The following is an 18,932-nucleotide window of genomic DNA, read 5'->3' as shown; positions in this document are numbered from 1 at the left end:
ATTATTTATATATATAATTTTACTAATGTATGCATTTCTATATGAACCACATACTTTGTTTATACCATGCTACTGCAATATAGGGGGAAAAAAGTAAAATAAAAGGTGCACCAATGTATTTTACAGAACTATTTCTAAATGGATTAACCTTTTGCTGGATCCAGTAAAGTGTAATAGTAAGCGAAACTTTTGTATGGATGCTGACTTGTCATCTAGCGTCCAGAGCAGGGGTGTCAAACTCAATTTCATTGAGGGCCGCATCAGCATTATGGTTGCCCTCAGGGGGCTGGGTGGGTGTGGCCTGGGTGGGCATGGCCTACTGGGTGGGCATGGCTAAAGTGCATATGGCCTACTGGGTGGGCATGGCCAGCTCTACATCATTTGCATCAAGGGTGCCTATGGGGGCCTGGGCAGGAGTGGGACAGATCTGAGGGTCTCTGGCAGGAGGAGGGTCTCTGGGCCAGGGCCAAGGCAGTGGGGGCTGTTCCCTCACTGTTTCCAGGATGGCTTCACGGGCCGCATGAAACCACTTCACGGGCCGGATCTGGCCCCCGGGCCTTGTGTTTGACATGTCTGGTCCAGAGCATGTAACTGTGCTAGTACATAAACATAAGAAAGTTTGGATTATACCTTATGAGGGTACTGTATTGCTCCCTGTGCCCTAAAATGTTTCAGTTTTTGCAGACTTGGCTTTATACATATTGATCTTACAAACATTCTTGCAAACCAATCAGGATCAGGTGAGCTTAACATGCATATTAACAGATCACAAGAATACTGCTAAAATCATTGCATTATTTTTCAGCCACATAAAAACTGAAATGTTGACCCAAGAAGGGAAACTTTTGATTAGAGAGAACGATTAAAACAAAAAGCACAAAAGGGAAGTGAACAATACTCAGCTGATACATATCAATTGGCCAGTGTGAAAATCTAATAGTAGGAATTTGTTCTACACACTGTTCTATAAAATGAATGAATACACTATGGCTGAAAGGAGACCAGAATAACAGTACAGGTTTTGCTTCACCATAATCATTTCCAGTGGGCTCCAACTAAGTGAATACTAAAGTATACAGTCTGTTGCACTCTAGCTTCATTAAATGTTCTCATCATGTGTGAAATAAGTCTGCAGGAGCAACAATTTCTATTGTATCTAGTTCCAATATATCAAGTTGATATTGCTGAATAACAACAGGAATGTGATACTGTCTTTTTGATGCAAGCAGTGGTGTAGTCAGCAAAGCAGTGGAATTGCAAAAGAAGATACTATGTGCATTTTTTTCTTCACTTAATGAAGAAACCAATAATTTATGGGTTAATATCTTAATCCCTCAATCAAAAACAAAACCATATGATGTGGAGAATTACACTGACATGGTCAGAGGTATTTCCTTTCTCTCTTCAGGTACACTCTTTATCAACAGGTGTTTTCTTGGCATGTATGCTAGTGTCGGGGGAGATACCTTTATATTTTCTCAAAACAAAAAAGCGATTAAGGGGAAAATGTACAGGTGAAACTCCAAAAATTAGAATATTGTGCAAAAGTTCATTTATTTCAGTAATGCAACTTAAAAGGGGAAACTAATATATGAGATAGACTCATTACATGCAAAGCAAGATAGTTCAAGCCGTGATTTGTCATAATTGTGATGATTATGGCGTACAGCTCATGAAAACCCCAAATCCACAATCTCAGAAAATTAGAATATTACACGCAATCAATAAAACAAGGAGTGTACATAGAACAATATCGGACCTCTGAAAAGTATAAGCATGCATATGTACTCAGTACTTGGTTTGGGCCCCTTTTGCAGCAATTACTGCCTCATTGCGGCATGGCATGGAAGCTATCAGCCTGTGGCACTGCTGAGGTGTTATGGAAGACCAGGATGCTTCAATAGCGGCCTTCAGCTCTTCTGCATTGTTTGGTCTCATGTCTCTCATCTTTCTCTTGGCAATGCCCCATAGATTCTCTATGGGGTTCAGGTCAGGCGAGTTTGCTGGCCAATCAAGCACAGTAATCCCACGGTCATTGAACCAGGTTTTGGTGCTTTTGGCAGTGTGGGCAGGTGCCAAGTCCTGCTGGAAAATGAAGTCAGCATCCCCATAAAGCTCGTCTGCGGAAGGAAGCATGAAGTGCTCCAAAATCTCCTGGTAGACGGCTGCGTTGACCCTGGACTTAATGAAGCACAGTGGACCAACACCAGCAGATGACATGGCTCCCCAAATCAACACAGACTGTGGAAACTTCACACTGGACTTCAAGCATCTTGCAGTGTGTGCCTCTCCATTTTTCCTCCAGACTCTGGGTCCTTGGTTTCCAAATCAGATGCAAAAGTTCCTCTCATCAGAAAAGAGGACTTTGGACCACTGAGCAACAGACCAGGTCTGTTTTTCTTTAGCCCAGGTAAGACGCTTCTGACGTTGTTTGTTGTTCAGGAGCGGCTTGACAAGAGGAATACGACATTTGAAGCCCATGTCCAGGATCTGTCTGTGTGTGGTGGCTCTTGATGCACTGACTCCAGCCTCAGTCCACTCCTTGTGAAAGTCCCCAACACTTTTGAATGGCCTTTTCCTGACAATCCTCTCCAAGCTGCGGTCATCCCTGCTGCTTGTGCACCTTTTCCTTCCACACTTTTCCCTTCCACATAACTTTCTATTAATATGCTTTGATACAGCACTTTGGGAACATCCAACTTCTTTTGCAATTACCTTTTGAGGCTTTCCCTCCTTATGGAAAGTGTCAATGATGGTTTTCTGCACAACTGTCAGGTCAGCAGTCTTCCCCATGATTGTGATTCCTACTGAACCAGACTGAGAGACCATTTAAACGCTCAGGAACCCTTTGCAGGTGTTATGGCTTAATTAGCTGATTAGAGTGGGACACTTTGAGCCTAGAATATTGCACCTTTTCACAATATTCTAATTTTCTGAGATTGTGGATTTGGGGTTTTCAGGAGCTGTAAGCCATAATCATCACAATTATGACAAATCACGGCTTGAACTATCTTGCTTTGCATGTAATGAGTCTATCTCATATATTAGTTTCCCCTTTTAAGTTGCATTACTGAAATAAATGAACTTTTGCATGATATTCTAATTTTTCGAGTTTCACCTGTATATATTCTCTAAATCAATGCCAAGGATGAACCTCTATGTAGATCATGCTTCTAGGACTGGATTATGCCAAACTAACTTTGGCATACATTTGTTATCTCTAGGGTTCAAATCAATTGAAGAGATGTAAGGAGTTCGTTTTATCAGTCTGCTTTTAATATTACATACCTTTTCTATTTACAATAAATGCTTTAAGCAAGTCAACTAATTCAGCATTCATTGACGCTGATCTGTTTACTTGCTGCCATGGGACAATGCATAAGTTCAGGTTGTGCCTTGTTGTCAATTTTATATCCGATCAAATGTGTTACTGAATAGGTGTATCAAATCATTTATAACTAGTGAGTAAATGACAGCTAAATAAGAGAAAAATACAATACTTATTCAACACACACACCCTGAATTTCCCCCAAATTCATTCTAGTCGTAAATGATAAAGCAAAGGCACAAAAATATATTTATCGTGTATGCATGTATAGCATAGCTTGTTTCATCAAGTGGACACCCACAGCTAAAAGAGTGTTGTATATTTTTATAAATAGGTTTTAGTAAGTCAAATGAAAGAAAAAAATCAGCTCCCTACTGAGACTAGCACCTATTCTGCAGGACAACACTTTAAAACAATAACAAACTACTGTTGAAGCTTTTTGCAATCCACAGGAAGCATCGCTTATTACTACAGATGTGAGCAAACATGCTTTATCAGACTAAAGACTTTACAGAATCAGATTAAAGGTTCACTGGTTCAGTTTCCACAGTGACCATTCACTAGTATGCGGGCAGGAATAAATTGAACAGAGGCTATGAGAATTGAGATTTAATCTAGACAAGGCAGAAGCAGTGATGGTCAATCAACCAACTGGGAAATAAAAATAAACTTGGAACAAAATGCAGTAGCGAGAATGCTTTAGTCTCCACTTTGGGGATCATTATTACTCCCCATCTATTTCATACCCACTGGCTTAATATTTATTTCCAAAGCCTGCCATACACTAAATAAATAAATATTTCCAAAGCCAATTCAATGTCAAGGTTACCTATAAACCCCTGATTAGTTTAGAAACAGGTTACTGGAAAGGGCCTCCCTCTGCATTAGACTTGTCACTGGAGATTTATCATCATGGGAAAAGTGAAGCATTGTACCATATTCTGGAATGGTTGATGTATGTAAACCATTGTGAGTGTATGCGGATTTTGCAGCATACAAATCAAAGCAATTCATGCAAATAAGTAAAAGTGTAAGTACGAAAAGTGAAGCTCAAAACAATTTATCTGAATGTCTGAATAACTTTGATAGGTGGGAGGACAGAAAAGTTAGCACTATTTTTTTTCACCAGGGTTTAACAGTTTTAACCAGGTTTTTAAAAAAACAGTTACCAGTAAAGATGTATTTTAAATGGTAGTTTTATTAACCAAATTTGTGTTTTTGTGAACAGGTAGTCCTTGACTTATAACCATAATTGAGCCCAAATTTGTTGTTAAGTGAATTTTGCCCCATTTTATGAACTTGCTTGCCACAGTTGTTAAATGAATCACTGCAGCTAATAAGTTAGTAACATGGTTGTTAAGTGAATCTGGCTTCCCCATTGTCTTTGCTTGTCAGAAGGTCGCAAAAGGTGATCACAAGACCCCAGGACACTGCCACAGTCATAAATGTGAACCAATTACCAAACAGCCAAATTTTGATCACATGAGCATGGAGATGCTGCAGTAATCACAAGTGTGAAAAATGGTCATAAGTCACTTTTTTAGTGCCGCTGTAACTGAACAGTCACTAAATAAAAGGTTGTAAATAAGGACTACCTGTATGGGATTTTTATGAGGGCTGAAAGGAGCTATATACAGTAATTGTTTCACCAAAAGCATAAATCCATTAGAAACTCACCAATAAAGCATTTGTGCAATAGTATTTTCTTGCTGTTGTCCCGGTCAATTAATATAGTACAGTACCATGTTCTATCCTGAAACCAGAATCAACAACCAGAAGCTATGGATAGCCCAATCCTCATGAATCAGCCTGATTTCCACTTAAATTCAGCTAAATGTTGTTTTGTGTGTCAAATTTTATCTCTTTTCTGTGGATAAATCACTACACTATAGACTAGACTAGACTACTGTTTGATCTCTCATTAGTGTAATTTCAACAAAATCACAACTCTTGATCCTCAAAATGTACATTTTCCCATTACAGAGATTAATGTCAGCATTGGAAATTTTTATTAAACAAGCCAGGCATATTGGCTGCCTCTAGAAATACAAGTTTAAAGACAGGCTTTCCAAGTGTGATGAGTCATGATGAAGGGCAGGATACATAAAACTGTATACTTTTCCAGCCAGATGTATATTTAGGCATGCAGAAGATGCTGAACAGCAAAAGCTTGTGCTTTTTTGTTTGAATAAAATGTAATGAGAAGCTTTTACACTAATCAAATGACAAGTGGAGCAAATGCACAAGATGTCAATACACTAGCCATTGCCAAAGCAATTATAACCAAGAAAAGTATGCAACTTCACCCCTTCCACAAAACATAACCTTCACATGAATTAGTTAAGAATCAGAACAGAACCAACCCCTCATCTTCATAAAGGTACTTGACAATTCCCCAGAGGATTACAAACAGCATTGGCACACCTGCAGGGGGAAAAAAAAGGAAAGAAGAAATGCATAGAGAATGAGTCAACAGAAAAACAATCAGGAAGGCTTGCAATGTTGTGAAATTTTATTCAATGCAAAGCTTCCTTTGTTAAATGAGATTATAAGTAGCACTTATGTAGAGTCCCTTATAATTATCTGATCACCTTTAAAATGCTTTCTCCTTAAAAAAGCATTTAGATTGGAAATCTTAAAGCTGGAAGCACTTCAGTAACATCTTCAGTTATAGTATAATAAAACATCATGTTAGTAGATAGAATGAAGCCCAGAAGTACTAGAGAGAAATGCAAAGGAAGTTTGGATTATATGTTACGAGGTTTCTGTATTGCTGCCTGTGTCCTAAAATGTTTCACTTTTACAGACTTGGTATCATACATATTGCTTTTACAAACATTCCTGCAAACCAATCAGTATCAGATGAATGTAACATGCAGATCAGTAAGATTTTAACAGTGATATTTTCAGTTATAGCATAACAAGACAACATGTTAGTAGATAGAATGAAGCCCAGAAGTACAGAGAGAAATGCAAACACAGAAAAATCCACAGAAATGAAGCCTACATTCCCTTAAATTCTTGGACACTTCTTACTGGGATATCAAGTATTAGAGAATACTCAAAATATGTAATTTGTTATAGAAAAAAGGCCATGTAGTTCTTGGCTCTTCCTCAATGAGATGTTGTTGATCATTAATGTAGTGAGATGTTCCTGTGGTGCTATCATGGACATGTGCAATTGAATTAATGAATTAATGAACCTTTATTGTCAAAGTACAGCCATGTATACATTGAGATTAGCTGAGCCTCCCTTCGTGCTCCCACCCCACAACTCACAGTGACAACAAACCTCCATCTTATTACACCATGTGAACTAAATGCCCCACACACCGGCCTCGCAAGTCAATTCTACATAAAGTTTATAAAAATGATTTCCCATTCAAAAGCCTAACAGCCCACAGATAAAAGTTGTTTTTCAGCCTGTTGGTGTGGCTGGCTATACTCCTATATCTCCTACCCGATGGTAGGAGAGTAAAGAGATACCGTCCAGGGCGTGAGTCATCCCTGAGAATTTTCCTCACTCTTCCAAGGCAACGAGCCCTGGCGATGTCATCCAGTGGTGTCAGGGGACAGCCCACAATGTCTTGTGCTGTGCTCACCAACCTCTGTAATACTTTCCTATCCGCGGCTGTCAGACCAGCATACCAAACCACAATACCATACGAGAGGACGCTCTCTATAGTAGACTGGTAAAAGAGGGTCATTAGCCGTTGTTCTACCCTGTTCTTCCGCAAGACCCTGAGAAAGTGAAGCCTCTGTTGGGCCTTTCTAGCCACCTGGGTTGTATTAACTTTCCATGTCAGGTCTTCACAGAGGTAGACTCCGAGAAATTTAAAGGCGGAAACTCTCCACACAGTCCTCCCCGATGTAAAGTGGGGCAGGTTCCTCCTTTTTTCTCCGGAAGTCTAGCACCATCTCTTTCGTCTTGCCGATGTTCAGGTGCAAGTTGTTGTTACTACACCATATGGATAGTTTTTGTACCTCCGCCCTGTATGCTGTCTCATCCCCACCTGTAATAAGACCCACCACAGATTTGAATTTCCTCCTACCTCACCTTTCTAATTAATCCATTCCTATGATAAGAAAATATGGCTAATAATATACAAATAAAATATGCCTCCTTCCCACTGTTACTGGCTATGAATATTGAAATGGTGATATTGCTGATGAAAGACTGTTTAATAAAATGCAGAAAGTCAGTAAGCAACTAAAGTTTGTTTAATGCATACCTGTGTGGCACAGACAAGCATGCATTTTCTTTTTAATCTCTCCTTATTTCCTGTAAAATTAATGTGCTCTCTTGCTGGAAATTTGGTAACTTTTATATAATTCAAATGGATAAAAGGTTTAAAATTAAATATAGAATTTAAGTTGGTTTAAAGCACTCACTTTAAGTGTTAATTATACATAGATAAGTTACTGCTATATAATGTAAATATCAGTATTCCATGATTTGTTTTTCTTCTTATACATTGGTTTTATAATGGTTGTCTCTATGTGTTTCTATATTTTTTATTGAATATCCCTTTCAAACTTCTTTTTCTAGCTGGAAATTTCTGGTTGCCAGCATTAGTTCACTTTTGCAAGTTTAGTAAAGCCAAAATATAACCTTTTTTTACTATTGTTCCAGCTACAGTTAAAAAGTGCTCCCTCAATTATTTGATGAAAATTACTAATCAGTAGACTGGATAGTTAGTACCGTTACAAATAGAAAGCAATTATAGGAACTATGAGAAATTATCATTTAGTGACTACAGATGTTAAATCATATATTTCACATTACCGTATTTTCCGGCGTATAAGATGACTTTTTAACCCATGAAAATCTTCTCAAAAGTCGGGGGTCGTCTTATACACCCAGTCGTCTTATACGCTGGAAAATACAGTACATTATTCACAATTTATTACATAGATATACATTGGCCCAACTGATCGTGTAAGCAATAGATTTGGTCACATGTTGAATGAGTCCCCCATATACTGTACATCTGCAATAATGGATAACATTTCTGAGATTACACAGAAATAAATGTTTTTCTTATTGTCTCAATGTTGCCACCACTATTTCCTTTAGAATGTACTTATTCTCTTCTAATAGTACATTGTTTCTTCAAGAGAGAGAGAAAAAATAACTATTGATACTCCTTTATTTGTTAATTTTATTCTGATTTTTCTATTGTCAGTAGAGTAGGCAGGCAAGTGACATGACAACAGAAAATCAGTGCAAGCATAAAAATAGATTGTTTCTCTAAATGTGATATAGTGCCTAGCCATGGCTTAGTACTGCATGATATGATATACTGGGATATTATAATTGTAGCATCCTACACTTAGCTGTTATGAACTATGTTTTATGATCAGACTTAAATTCTGATTAAATCCAATTTGTAAAAGGTTTATAAAATCTTTTTTTAATAAAAGAGAGAAAGCAAACTAACAGAAGGTGGGAAACTGCATATTCTGAAGAGTCATTTCAATTTTGTTCCCATAAATTTCATACATAGTAGTTTTGACACTATTCCTGAATTGAACATACAGTATTGCTATGTTTTATCCCAATAGCAGCTATAGGCAATCAAAGCCTTTTGTATTTCTCTAGTTCTTAATGCAATGGAGTATTAAATCTGATAAGAACTCTTATTAGAGTGGGTATTGCTAGAATTTCAAGAATTGTCAATATGTACTTTTTCATGAAATAAATCAAGGATTCATGATGGCAATATAAAATTTATATTATATCATTTCTTAGTTCAGGGATCTCCAACCCTGGTTCATGGACCGGCATCGGTCCACAGCATGCCAGAAACCAGTCTATGCAAACAAGCAAAGCCCCATCCGCAGGATGCAGGCAGTACGCAAAACCACTCCCCCTCTTGTCCGCGGAAAAATCTTTCTCCAAAGTACTGGTCCTTGGTGCCCAAAAGGTTGGGGGCACTGTCTTAGATAACAGATAAGGAAGTTAGTAAACAGTATACCACCAAGTGGGTCAAGAAGAAAAGAGAAGCTTTTATGAGTTAAAATGCAATTTAGAAGTTTAGCATTTAAAAAGTGATATTTAAACAATATGTCCAATGTGATTACAGAATTAGCATCAGTGGACTTGTTGAGCATGAGTACTGCATTAACTGTCTACTGGAACAGATACATAAATGACAATAAATACAATCCAGCTGTGGTACTAAAAATGTATCAGGTATCTCATCCAAATTCATTTATAAACCCAGGTGCATGTTTAATTCAAAGAAACACTTATTTACTGTGGTTATCTTCTTGACTTTGTAATGAATTAAGGCTGTATTTATAAACCATAATATTTTTAAAATGAAATATGCAAACTGAAAGAGAACAAATTATATGTCTGTGAAACCAACAGATGTGCAAAGCAATAACTGCTGTTACTGTAGAACTGTCGTGGCCAGCATATATCAGAAACATCTCCATTTCTGACTTTTATTTGATGTTGAGATCCAATTATTAATCCAAATGCCAGTTGCTGTTGAACCCACTGCAGTGTTCTGAGTAAATAAAAATAATAAAGAGCTCAGATATGAGTTGCTGTGTTGTTGCTAAATTTCATTGGTTCCGTATGTTGAACAGTCTGGATTTGCACTGGATTGTTATATATTGTAGTTACTGCTATCTTTAAGCAATCTTTTCCCAAAAGCATATACTTCTAATAAGTTGAATGTCCCAGTCCCAAATGTCAGTCAGCACATTTGGAAGATACCACATTACAGGAAAATGTGTTTGGATGAGTTTTAACAAAGGATGTACGTTGCTGACTGATGATCCAATGCATTTTTTTCAAGTGATATTTTAATATCCTTTATTTTATGTTAGCTCAGATGCTTGTTTATAACTGAGTTGCTGATTATTTTCAATCTTTTGTGTACGTAGGAAAATCTCTATGCACCTGTAAATTATTATTATCTTTTTGTGTGCTTGGTTTAAAATTATAAGAACTCATTTACCCAAATAAGGTAAAAGCACTAGAAATGAAACATAGTGAAAGCAAATAAGTGGTTGTAGAAAGTGATGAGAAGTCCATAGGGAACAGGCAAAGAAAGATGAAACAATCTTTAAGCAACACACCAGGCAAGAGACTCAAGCAAATGGAATGGAGTGATCTCTTCACAACTAGTCAGAACCTCTGAGAAAAATATTAAAATTATATAAGGTGAACTACCTAAAGTTTTTTTTTACTTTTATGGACAATTTAGAGCTTGTTGATGCAGCGGCAGTTCAAGAGAGTATTCCAATTTTTCTGAAAGACATAGATCTTTTTCAAGAACTTATCTCTATGAATTCAACTAAGGTACATAAAGTAGAGATATTACCAAAATGAGTTTGCTTTTTAAATGGAAACCCAGTTCTTTCAGACAGTGGTAAAATGAAATGCCATTACAGAAAGAAGCAGTAGTGGAAAACTATAAAAATAAATTAAGAGGTTTTTTTTAAAAAAATAATCTTAATAAAGATACAGATATAAGAATGGTGTGGGTAGAAGCAAAGCTTTCAAGAGCGGTTAGTTCATACAACATAACAGTAAACTCAAAAAGAAGAGAAGATAAAATGCAAGCTATTTTGGATGAGACAAAAAGAAAAGAAGAGGAATTAAAGACATTTCCAGAGAAGATAAATATTTCTCAGCAAATTAAGCTTCTGCAGTGACAATTTTCTATGTTAACACTAGGAGAAATGGAAATAAAAATAAATTATGCAAAAAAGTTTACCAATAAACGAGGGAAGGGTTGACATACAAATTACGAAAAGAAAATGACATTGAAGTTATAAGAGGGAGGTACTGTAATAACATATAATGTGGCTATACAAAAAAGTATTTCATCAATATTATTCCAATTTATATAAGGGACATTTTCTTAGAGAAAACAGATGAATATGTAAGAAACAAAATTTACTGAAGATTACAGAGAAATAGAAACAAATTGTGAATGAGTCCATAACAATAAAGGAGGTTTGTGAAGCTATAAAAAAGATTGAAACAGGAAAAAAAGTGCCTGGACCTGATAGGTTACTGGCTTTTTACTATAAATATTTTGAGTGATTAATTCCTCATAAATCTTTTAACTCAGTATTAAAAAGTTAGATATGAAATAAAAAGGAAATGTTGCTCTATTAAATCAGAATTACTATATATTTTGTCCAAAACATCCTTAATAGCAGAAATGATATTACTTGGATATGGCTATTCCAATCAAGAGGACAAACATTCAATAGGATTTTTTCCTCCCTATACTCAATTCATATACAGGTAGTCCTTCAGATTCAAAGAAGACATGTTGTGCAGTTCATCTATGGAAATAGAGGTAGCTCTGCAGAGACAATCTGGAAGTGCAGTCTACCACAATGGGGGCATGGGACTCCATTATTCCATTTTAATAACTACCTATGTTGTTCTGTAATGCCACTCAGTGTTTTCTATCAGTTTTTGATGGGTGACAGTTTTCAAAACCAGTAGAGGCTTCAAAGGACAGATCTCACCAGCAGACACAGCTTCTAGTTCCCTTGGCTGGATGTCACAATGGCATAGTTTTCCTTCACAACATCTTTATAGTGCTTATGTGGACAAATTCAAAGTCTCTTCACAGTCTCCAGTAGATCATAGAGCAATTGGAAAGTTATTATGATGGTCATGCATTCTAATGATTTGTCCCGCACTCCACATCTAGGCTCTGATAATCAGGGACTCAATGGTGATGGACTTCACGATTAAAACCTCCAGATTGGAGATAGTCTTACCAACAAATGCCAAGGATAGAACAGAGATTATGCATATGAAATTTCTCTAGTTTTTGATATGTTGTTTGTACAGAGTCTAGAATGCACATCCATATAGGAGACAACCACAGTTCTGTAGGCCTTCAACTTTGTGGAGATACTAAGGCTGTGTTGATTGAGTACTTTAGTATGCAGCTGCCCCAGAGACTTGGATTTGCTGATCCAAGAATCAATTTCCTTTTCCAAAGATTTATTTCTCAAGATGATGCTTCCCAAGCATTTGAAGCTGTTTGGATTTGTCAGCTGGGGGGGGGAATCAACAGTGATTTTTAATTCTACGGGGTAACTATTTGGCACCAGCTGGTGAAGTACTTCAATCATGTTCAGGCTGATACTCTTGTTTTCATTATTTAACAAATACGTGGATTTCTTCAGTTCCCCAGATACAAAACCTAATTCTTGTGTAGGCTGTCTTGCATATTTAAGTTTCTTATCATTTATTTTCTTAGTTTTTATTTCCTAAATTTTCTGATATTTATTTTTTCCTTCTTCACAAAGTATATGCAATATTGCAATTAGCAACCATTATGTTTGCACACTAACTGTTTATTAAAATAGCCTTTCAAATCTTATTGCATCTGTTTTAGAAAAGTAGATAATTTCATAATGATGCATTTAAGTATCATTTTGGGGAAAATGAGCTTTTCTTATAATAATTGACCATTACTGGATTATGGTCAGATATTGGTATAGAACCAATGTTATATTTATTATTCAATCAATTAAGGATTAAGATACTCAAAATATGATCAAGTTGGGAACAACTCTGGTGTAGAATTTCTATAAATGCTAAAACAGTAACCACATTATCTTCTACTGAATCACTTGTTTTACTACAAACTCTGAGGACATATAAAGAGTTACAATACCTGGAAGCAGAAATACCAAATTAAATACCAATAAAGATTAACAAATTGTCAATATAGAAGCCTGTAATACTTGCCATGCAGAAGAATTAAACTGGAATAATATAATCATCTAATAATCTAAAAAGTGATTTAAATATCCAGACATGTTTGTTTGATTCATATCTAAACTACAAAAGATATTTAAGACATGAGCTATAGTTCCATAGTGGTTAGAATGCACTACTGCAGGCTAACCCTTGCCACAGCCAATTCGATCCCGATCAGCTCAAGGCTGTCTTAGTCTTCCATCCTTCCGAGGTCTGTAAAATGAGGACCCAGATTGTTGGGGGCAATGTGCTGCCTCTATAAACTGCTTAGAGAGGGGTGTAAAGCACTAGGAAGCAGTAAGTCTAAGTGCTATTGCTATGTAATTATTGGTAGCAATAGCAATAGAAATAGCATTTATCTAAATACAGCTTAGTAAGGCCATATTAATTCATAATACAACATGACTGAGACATAATTGCCAATTTCTCTCTTTTTTTTCTCCTACTGAATAACTTGTTTCACTACAAAATATGAGGACATGTGCAAGTTACTATGTCCAGTAGCAAAGCTTAAATTCCCACTGATAGATTCCTGACCAAGTAAAAAAAAATCTTTCTTAGGTGGAAGGATATGAATTTCTTGCAACTCTCTGACCTTTATACATTAAAATAAGTTTTTCTTGACAACTTCAGTTATCAACAGAAAAGTCAGTTCCTTAAAGGAATCCAGACAGATATTCATCCAAAATATTAACATAAAAGAGAAAAAAATCTGATGAGTCACCATATGCTTATCAGTTATAATGTTTTAGCAATGGTAGATATACAGACTGACAAGCAGAAGATACAAGCCAGAAATTCAATTCTACTTTTTGTTACAGTTATGATTGTCTTATGATAAAGTGGTACTGCCTCTAACTCTTGCATTAATAATGGGAATTTATGACACATTACAAGAGAAAACCACATTTTGCAAGGCTCACAGGACAAAAGCAGCAATCTCGTACATATCTACAGTACAGCTAAGTCATGAGAAGTTTAATAAAGTACAAGTGTAGTGCACTATAAGACAGAAACATTTCCAAAACCAAAGCAATACTCAATCTTCACTTTTGGCATTTGTAAAGGCACCCTTGAAGCTCAAGATAACTCAAGATAACTCAGAGGGCATATAGTGCTTATAAATCCCATATCAGCATGGAAATGCATCCTGCTCCTATGTTTTAGTAAGATGCAGCTGGTACTCAAACCCTCCTCTCTATTAATTTATGCAACTTCAACAGCGTTAGTTTTGTATATGAAACAGTAATGTACACATACAACATGCCTCAAAGGTAAAATACCGCACAATACCTAAGTAACCAACAAATATATGATTTTCTTTTTAATCAGCATTTTATTATCATTATTATTTTACACGAAAAACTTACCAAGTACACTGCCAAATGTACACCTAAGCTGTCTTCTATTTGGACACAATTTGGTCCACTCAACACTCTACCCCTGACTCACCCTCATTCACTCCAAATGAATTGTGCCCAGGCATAACTGATTCCTACTGCTATACTGACTGAGATAAAACAAAACAAACCAATCACATGCCAAAAAACAACAGTCCAATTATTGCATTCTAAACAGCTGGATTAGTCAGAATAATCCTATTTGAAAGGATGGCTTTGTTTCGTCTTTCGGATTTGTTCTGAACTTGAAATGAATCTTTTAAAAATACACATTTTACTTTAAATTCTCAAAGTGGGATTTTAGGATAAGAAGATTTGGAAGTCAAAATTTTTTGCATATTGGACAGTCCTAGTTCACATTTTTGACAAAATGCATTGATTCAAAAAATGGATGTATACAGTATATACAAAAACCTAGATTCCCTATGAAGATCTGCAACTATATGCAGTTGCAACTATATCTGAACACTATATGTTATTTTAGCAAAGTTTTAATATTCTTACCTTAAGTTTCTTAAGAGTTCAGTAGAATGATAATTAATTGATTAATGAGTAAGGTCTGCATTTAAATCGTGTCATTGTTCAAACCCTAACAGTCACTCATACCCCTTTTCTAATTATTTTTTTCTTCATTTCTCTTGTGCTTGTGTTGTGAATGCTCCAGCACTGGAAGTTTTTAAGAAGAGACTGGACAACCATTTGTCTGAAATGGTATAGGGTTTCCTGTCTGAGCAGGGGGTTGGACTAGAAGACCTCCAAGGTCCCTTCCAACTCTGTTGTTGTTATTATTATTATTTTACACTAATCCCACCCTAAATAAAGAATGGAACAAAATTATCAGTGGGATCGATAATTTCTCACTCCTTTTGATTGGGGAGGATGGATGCAAAAATGTTGGAGGAAAGAGAACTGGGATTTTTAACTTTTTCTCATACAGATTTGAATGTGTCAAATTAAACTATCATATTATCCTGATTGTTTGAATTTTGCCCTCACAATAGAAAGTTGTCAATGCAACTTTAGTTTTTGGTCATGCAGGAATGCATCTAAGTCTGACTGTCTTCCTGTTAAAGTCCATAAAAATGACACTAATGTGAGAGAACATAGACCAAGGGAGACTATTTTAGTTGCAGAGTCCCAACATCCAAAATGCAGCAATGCGGGAATAGATGATGTTATTTTGGTCTGCTCTGCTTACTGCTTTTCTGGAGTGAAAGTATTATCTTCAGTTGAATGGAAACTGGTAAAAGAAAAGCTCAAGTAGCTTTCCTATATCTTTAAGTAATTAAACAATTATATTTAACTGATATTAAACTGATGTAAGACTAATTGTTTTTATAGCCTACTCAAACTGCTTTTCTACACTATCCCCTGCTACAAGTAAGATCAATATTTCAGTTTTTAGTGTTTCTTATAAGAAATCTATTTTCTTTACATGCTGTGCTGCTTTGTCTTATTTTAGAAGACTTTTAGAACCACAAAATTATGTATTTTGTTCTCAAAACTTACATCCTTCTGTCAGCGTAAAACCTTCATGATAAGGTAGTCCTCACTTAACAACCAAAACTGGGACTAGCAATTCCACTACGTAACACAGTCATTATCTGCAAATGATGGACTTACACTCTTACACCTGCCATGGTTGTCACATGAATTGCCTGTGGCTGTTAAGCGAAATATTATTTAATAATTAGAACACAATAGAGCTGGAAGGGACCTTGGAGGTCTTCTAGTCCAGCCCCCTACTCAAGCAGGAGAACCTATACCATTCCAGAGAAGTGACTGTCTAGTCTCTTCTTAAAAACCTCCAGTAATGGAGCGCCCAAAATTTCTAAAGGCAAGCTGTTCCACTGGTTTTTTTTTTTTTATTGAAAAGTTTTAAAATACAGTTTTCCTTTAAAAAAACCCCCTCCCCCCTCCCTCCTCCCCTCCCTACCTCCCCCTATCCCCCCCTCCCCCTCTCCCTCCTCCCTCCCCTGCCTCCCCCCCCTACTTCCCCTCCTCCCCCCCTCCCCCCCCCGACTTCCCAGAGCAAAATACAAGGTATATATCTAAAAAGCAATCATAAACAGTCATATACTAACAGTTATAAACTCTAAAATCCATCACTCTCTAGCTTATATAGAGTAAACCAATCCTTAATAATACTAAATATGTATAAAGAACTAAAATAAAAGAAAACTAGCGTCATTCCCATCTATGTTCTTCCACAATTCACTATTTCCTAAACATATTCTCATTTACACATCACAAGCACCTATCCCTATTAACCTCTCTAGCCAAAATAGGCTATAATAGATAGTTCTTACACAAATTAACCCACATTAACCCACAAAACTTTCTTCCTCTTCCTCTGTAGTAAATTGTCCATTAATTCCAAATTTGACTATCAGTATGTTGTGGAAGTTCCATAGATTTCTACTGGTCCTATTTTCTTATCTTTTTTGAGCGTTTTAAGGCAGCACGCGTCACCCTCTGTTCTCTAAGATCATCCAAAAGAGTTGCAGCTTGATCTCCTCCTGTACCATTCTCGTCTATCTGTCCATCTTCATCCTCTTGATGTTCTCCTTCTCCAGATCCCTCTGCAGCTTCCAAAAGTGTTGATGGGGTTGCTTTTAAGACATTGTTGTAAAAATCATGCGCTTGCTTCACAGTACCCAAACAGTACCTTTTGCCTTCATACATGAAGCTCAACCCAGCTGGGATCTCCCATCTGAACCTTATATCTCTTTGCTTGAGCTCTTGCACAAGAAATATAAAGTCCTTCCTTCTCTTTAAAATCTTTGGAGGAATTTCTTTTAGAACCAAAACTTCTTGACCAGCAATCACAACTTTAGTATCATAGGCAGCTTGTATAACTTCATCTCTAATTTCCCTTTTTACAAAATAAACCACCACATCTCTAGGCAACTTTCTCTGTTTAGCAATCCACGAGTTCACACGAAACACTTTGTCCATGCCTTGTTTTATTTCAGATGCTGGATGGTTCAATACCACCTCAAAAGCCTCAGAAACCAGCTGCTTTAAATCTTCCTTAATATTCTCTTTTAGGCCTCTAATTCTAACAGCAAACTGCATCTGGTAAAATTGAGCCAGACTCAGTTCGCTATCCATTTTGTCTTTTAAATCTTCAATTTCCAATACTTTTGCTTCTAATATAGCATTTTTTTGAGTCAGTTCTTCCACTTTGTCATCCAGCACCTCCACACATTTAGCTACTTTATGCACTGAGGACAAAATGTCTACCTTCATCTCTCTGAGTTTCTGTTCCATCCTTTCTTCCATTCTCTGCTCCAATTTCTCCAATTTCTCCTCCATCTGTGCAAATTTAACACCCATTGACTCCAAAATTAACTGGGTATGTTTTTCAAGATCCTTCGATGTCAATACATCTGGAGAATGCAACGCCTGCAGTAATGATTGTTGTTGCACCGGAGAATTTCCAGCACTCCGAAAAGTTCTAGGGGGAGGTTTAGACGCCATCTTTTACTTACAATTGTGACGCACTTTCACTTTAAGTTTTAAGCAAAGTCCATCAAGCTCGAGAGTAAAATAAAATAATCCTCTTCATCTCTTCATCTTTCCCTCTTGTACTGCTCTGCCTGCTCTTTTCCTTTCATAGTCTCTCCTTCAAGCAGGGATGGTCGCAGACGCCTGGCTCTGCTCCATGAAGTCCGGAGCAGAGACGCTAGCCAGCTGGGAGCAGCCCAGGCTGCGGGGGAGTTCAATCCTTCAGCCGCCCAAGCTCCAAGCTCAGGCGGCCCCGGAGAACTCAACCCCTACCTGGGGGCTCACCCCCTCCTCTTCTCCCGAGGAGGGGGCTTCAAATTCGCCCGAACAGCCGATCGGCGCTGTTTCGGGCGAAAAATCACACAGCTGAGCCGCGGGCAGCCCGGGAAGGCTGCCTCCGTCGCTGCGGAGCCACCGGAAGTCCGCTGTTCCACTGGTTAATTGTCCTCACTGTTAGGAAGTTTCTCCTTAATTCCAGGTTGATCAGTTTCCAACCACTGTTTCTTGTCTTGCCCTCTGGTGCTTTGGAGAATAGTTTGACACCCCCCCCATCTTTGTGGCAACCCATCAAATTCAAATATTATGTGACTTGGAATTTTACTGCAAGTTTCTCTGTTAACTCCGTTTGTCAGAAACTGGCTGTGAAGCATACAAATGGTGGTCACATGACTGTAGGGGTTTTGCAACAGTCAGAAGGGCAAAGTTACTTTTCCAGCCCTGTCAAAACTGAATGATCACTAGACAGGGCACTTGCTAAGTGAGCACTATCTGTATGATCATTTATTCCATTCATGTTTCCCTGCATGGCAATGATTTCCAAACAGTGGTGAATCGGAACAATCATTGGGGAATTATACGTATACTTATAGTTACACTCCCACTCCCTACAAAGTAGAAAGATCCAAAGCATTTTCCACTAGGACAAAATTGAAGAAAC

General features: G+C 37.2%; 1 protein-coding gene across 1 annotated transcript in view; it reads right to left on the bottom strand.

Annotated features, from left to right (window-relative positions):
* The window catches only part of GLP1R (glucagon like peptide 1 receptor), a gene marked incomplete at its 5' end in the record, with an annotated part of 106,623 nt that overhangs the window by 21,976 nt on the left and 65,715 nt on the right, over nt 1–18,932 (bottom strand). Inside the window, one exon of the mRNA XM_081315189.1 lies at nt 5,692–5,752. Coding sequence (XP_081171315.1) covers nt 5,692–5,752 — 61 coding nt within the window. The remainder of the gene's footprint in view (nt 1–5,691; nt 5,753–18,932) is intronic.

This window comes from Vipera berus, assembly GCF_964194415.1.
Source record: "Vipera berus genome assembly, chromosome: 1".
Taxonomy (NCBI): domain Eukaryota; kingdom Metazoa; phylum Chordata; class Lepidosauria; order Squamata; family Viperidae; genus Vipera; species Vipera berus.
This window is presented reverse-complemented; position numbering and strand designations above follow the sequence as displayed.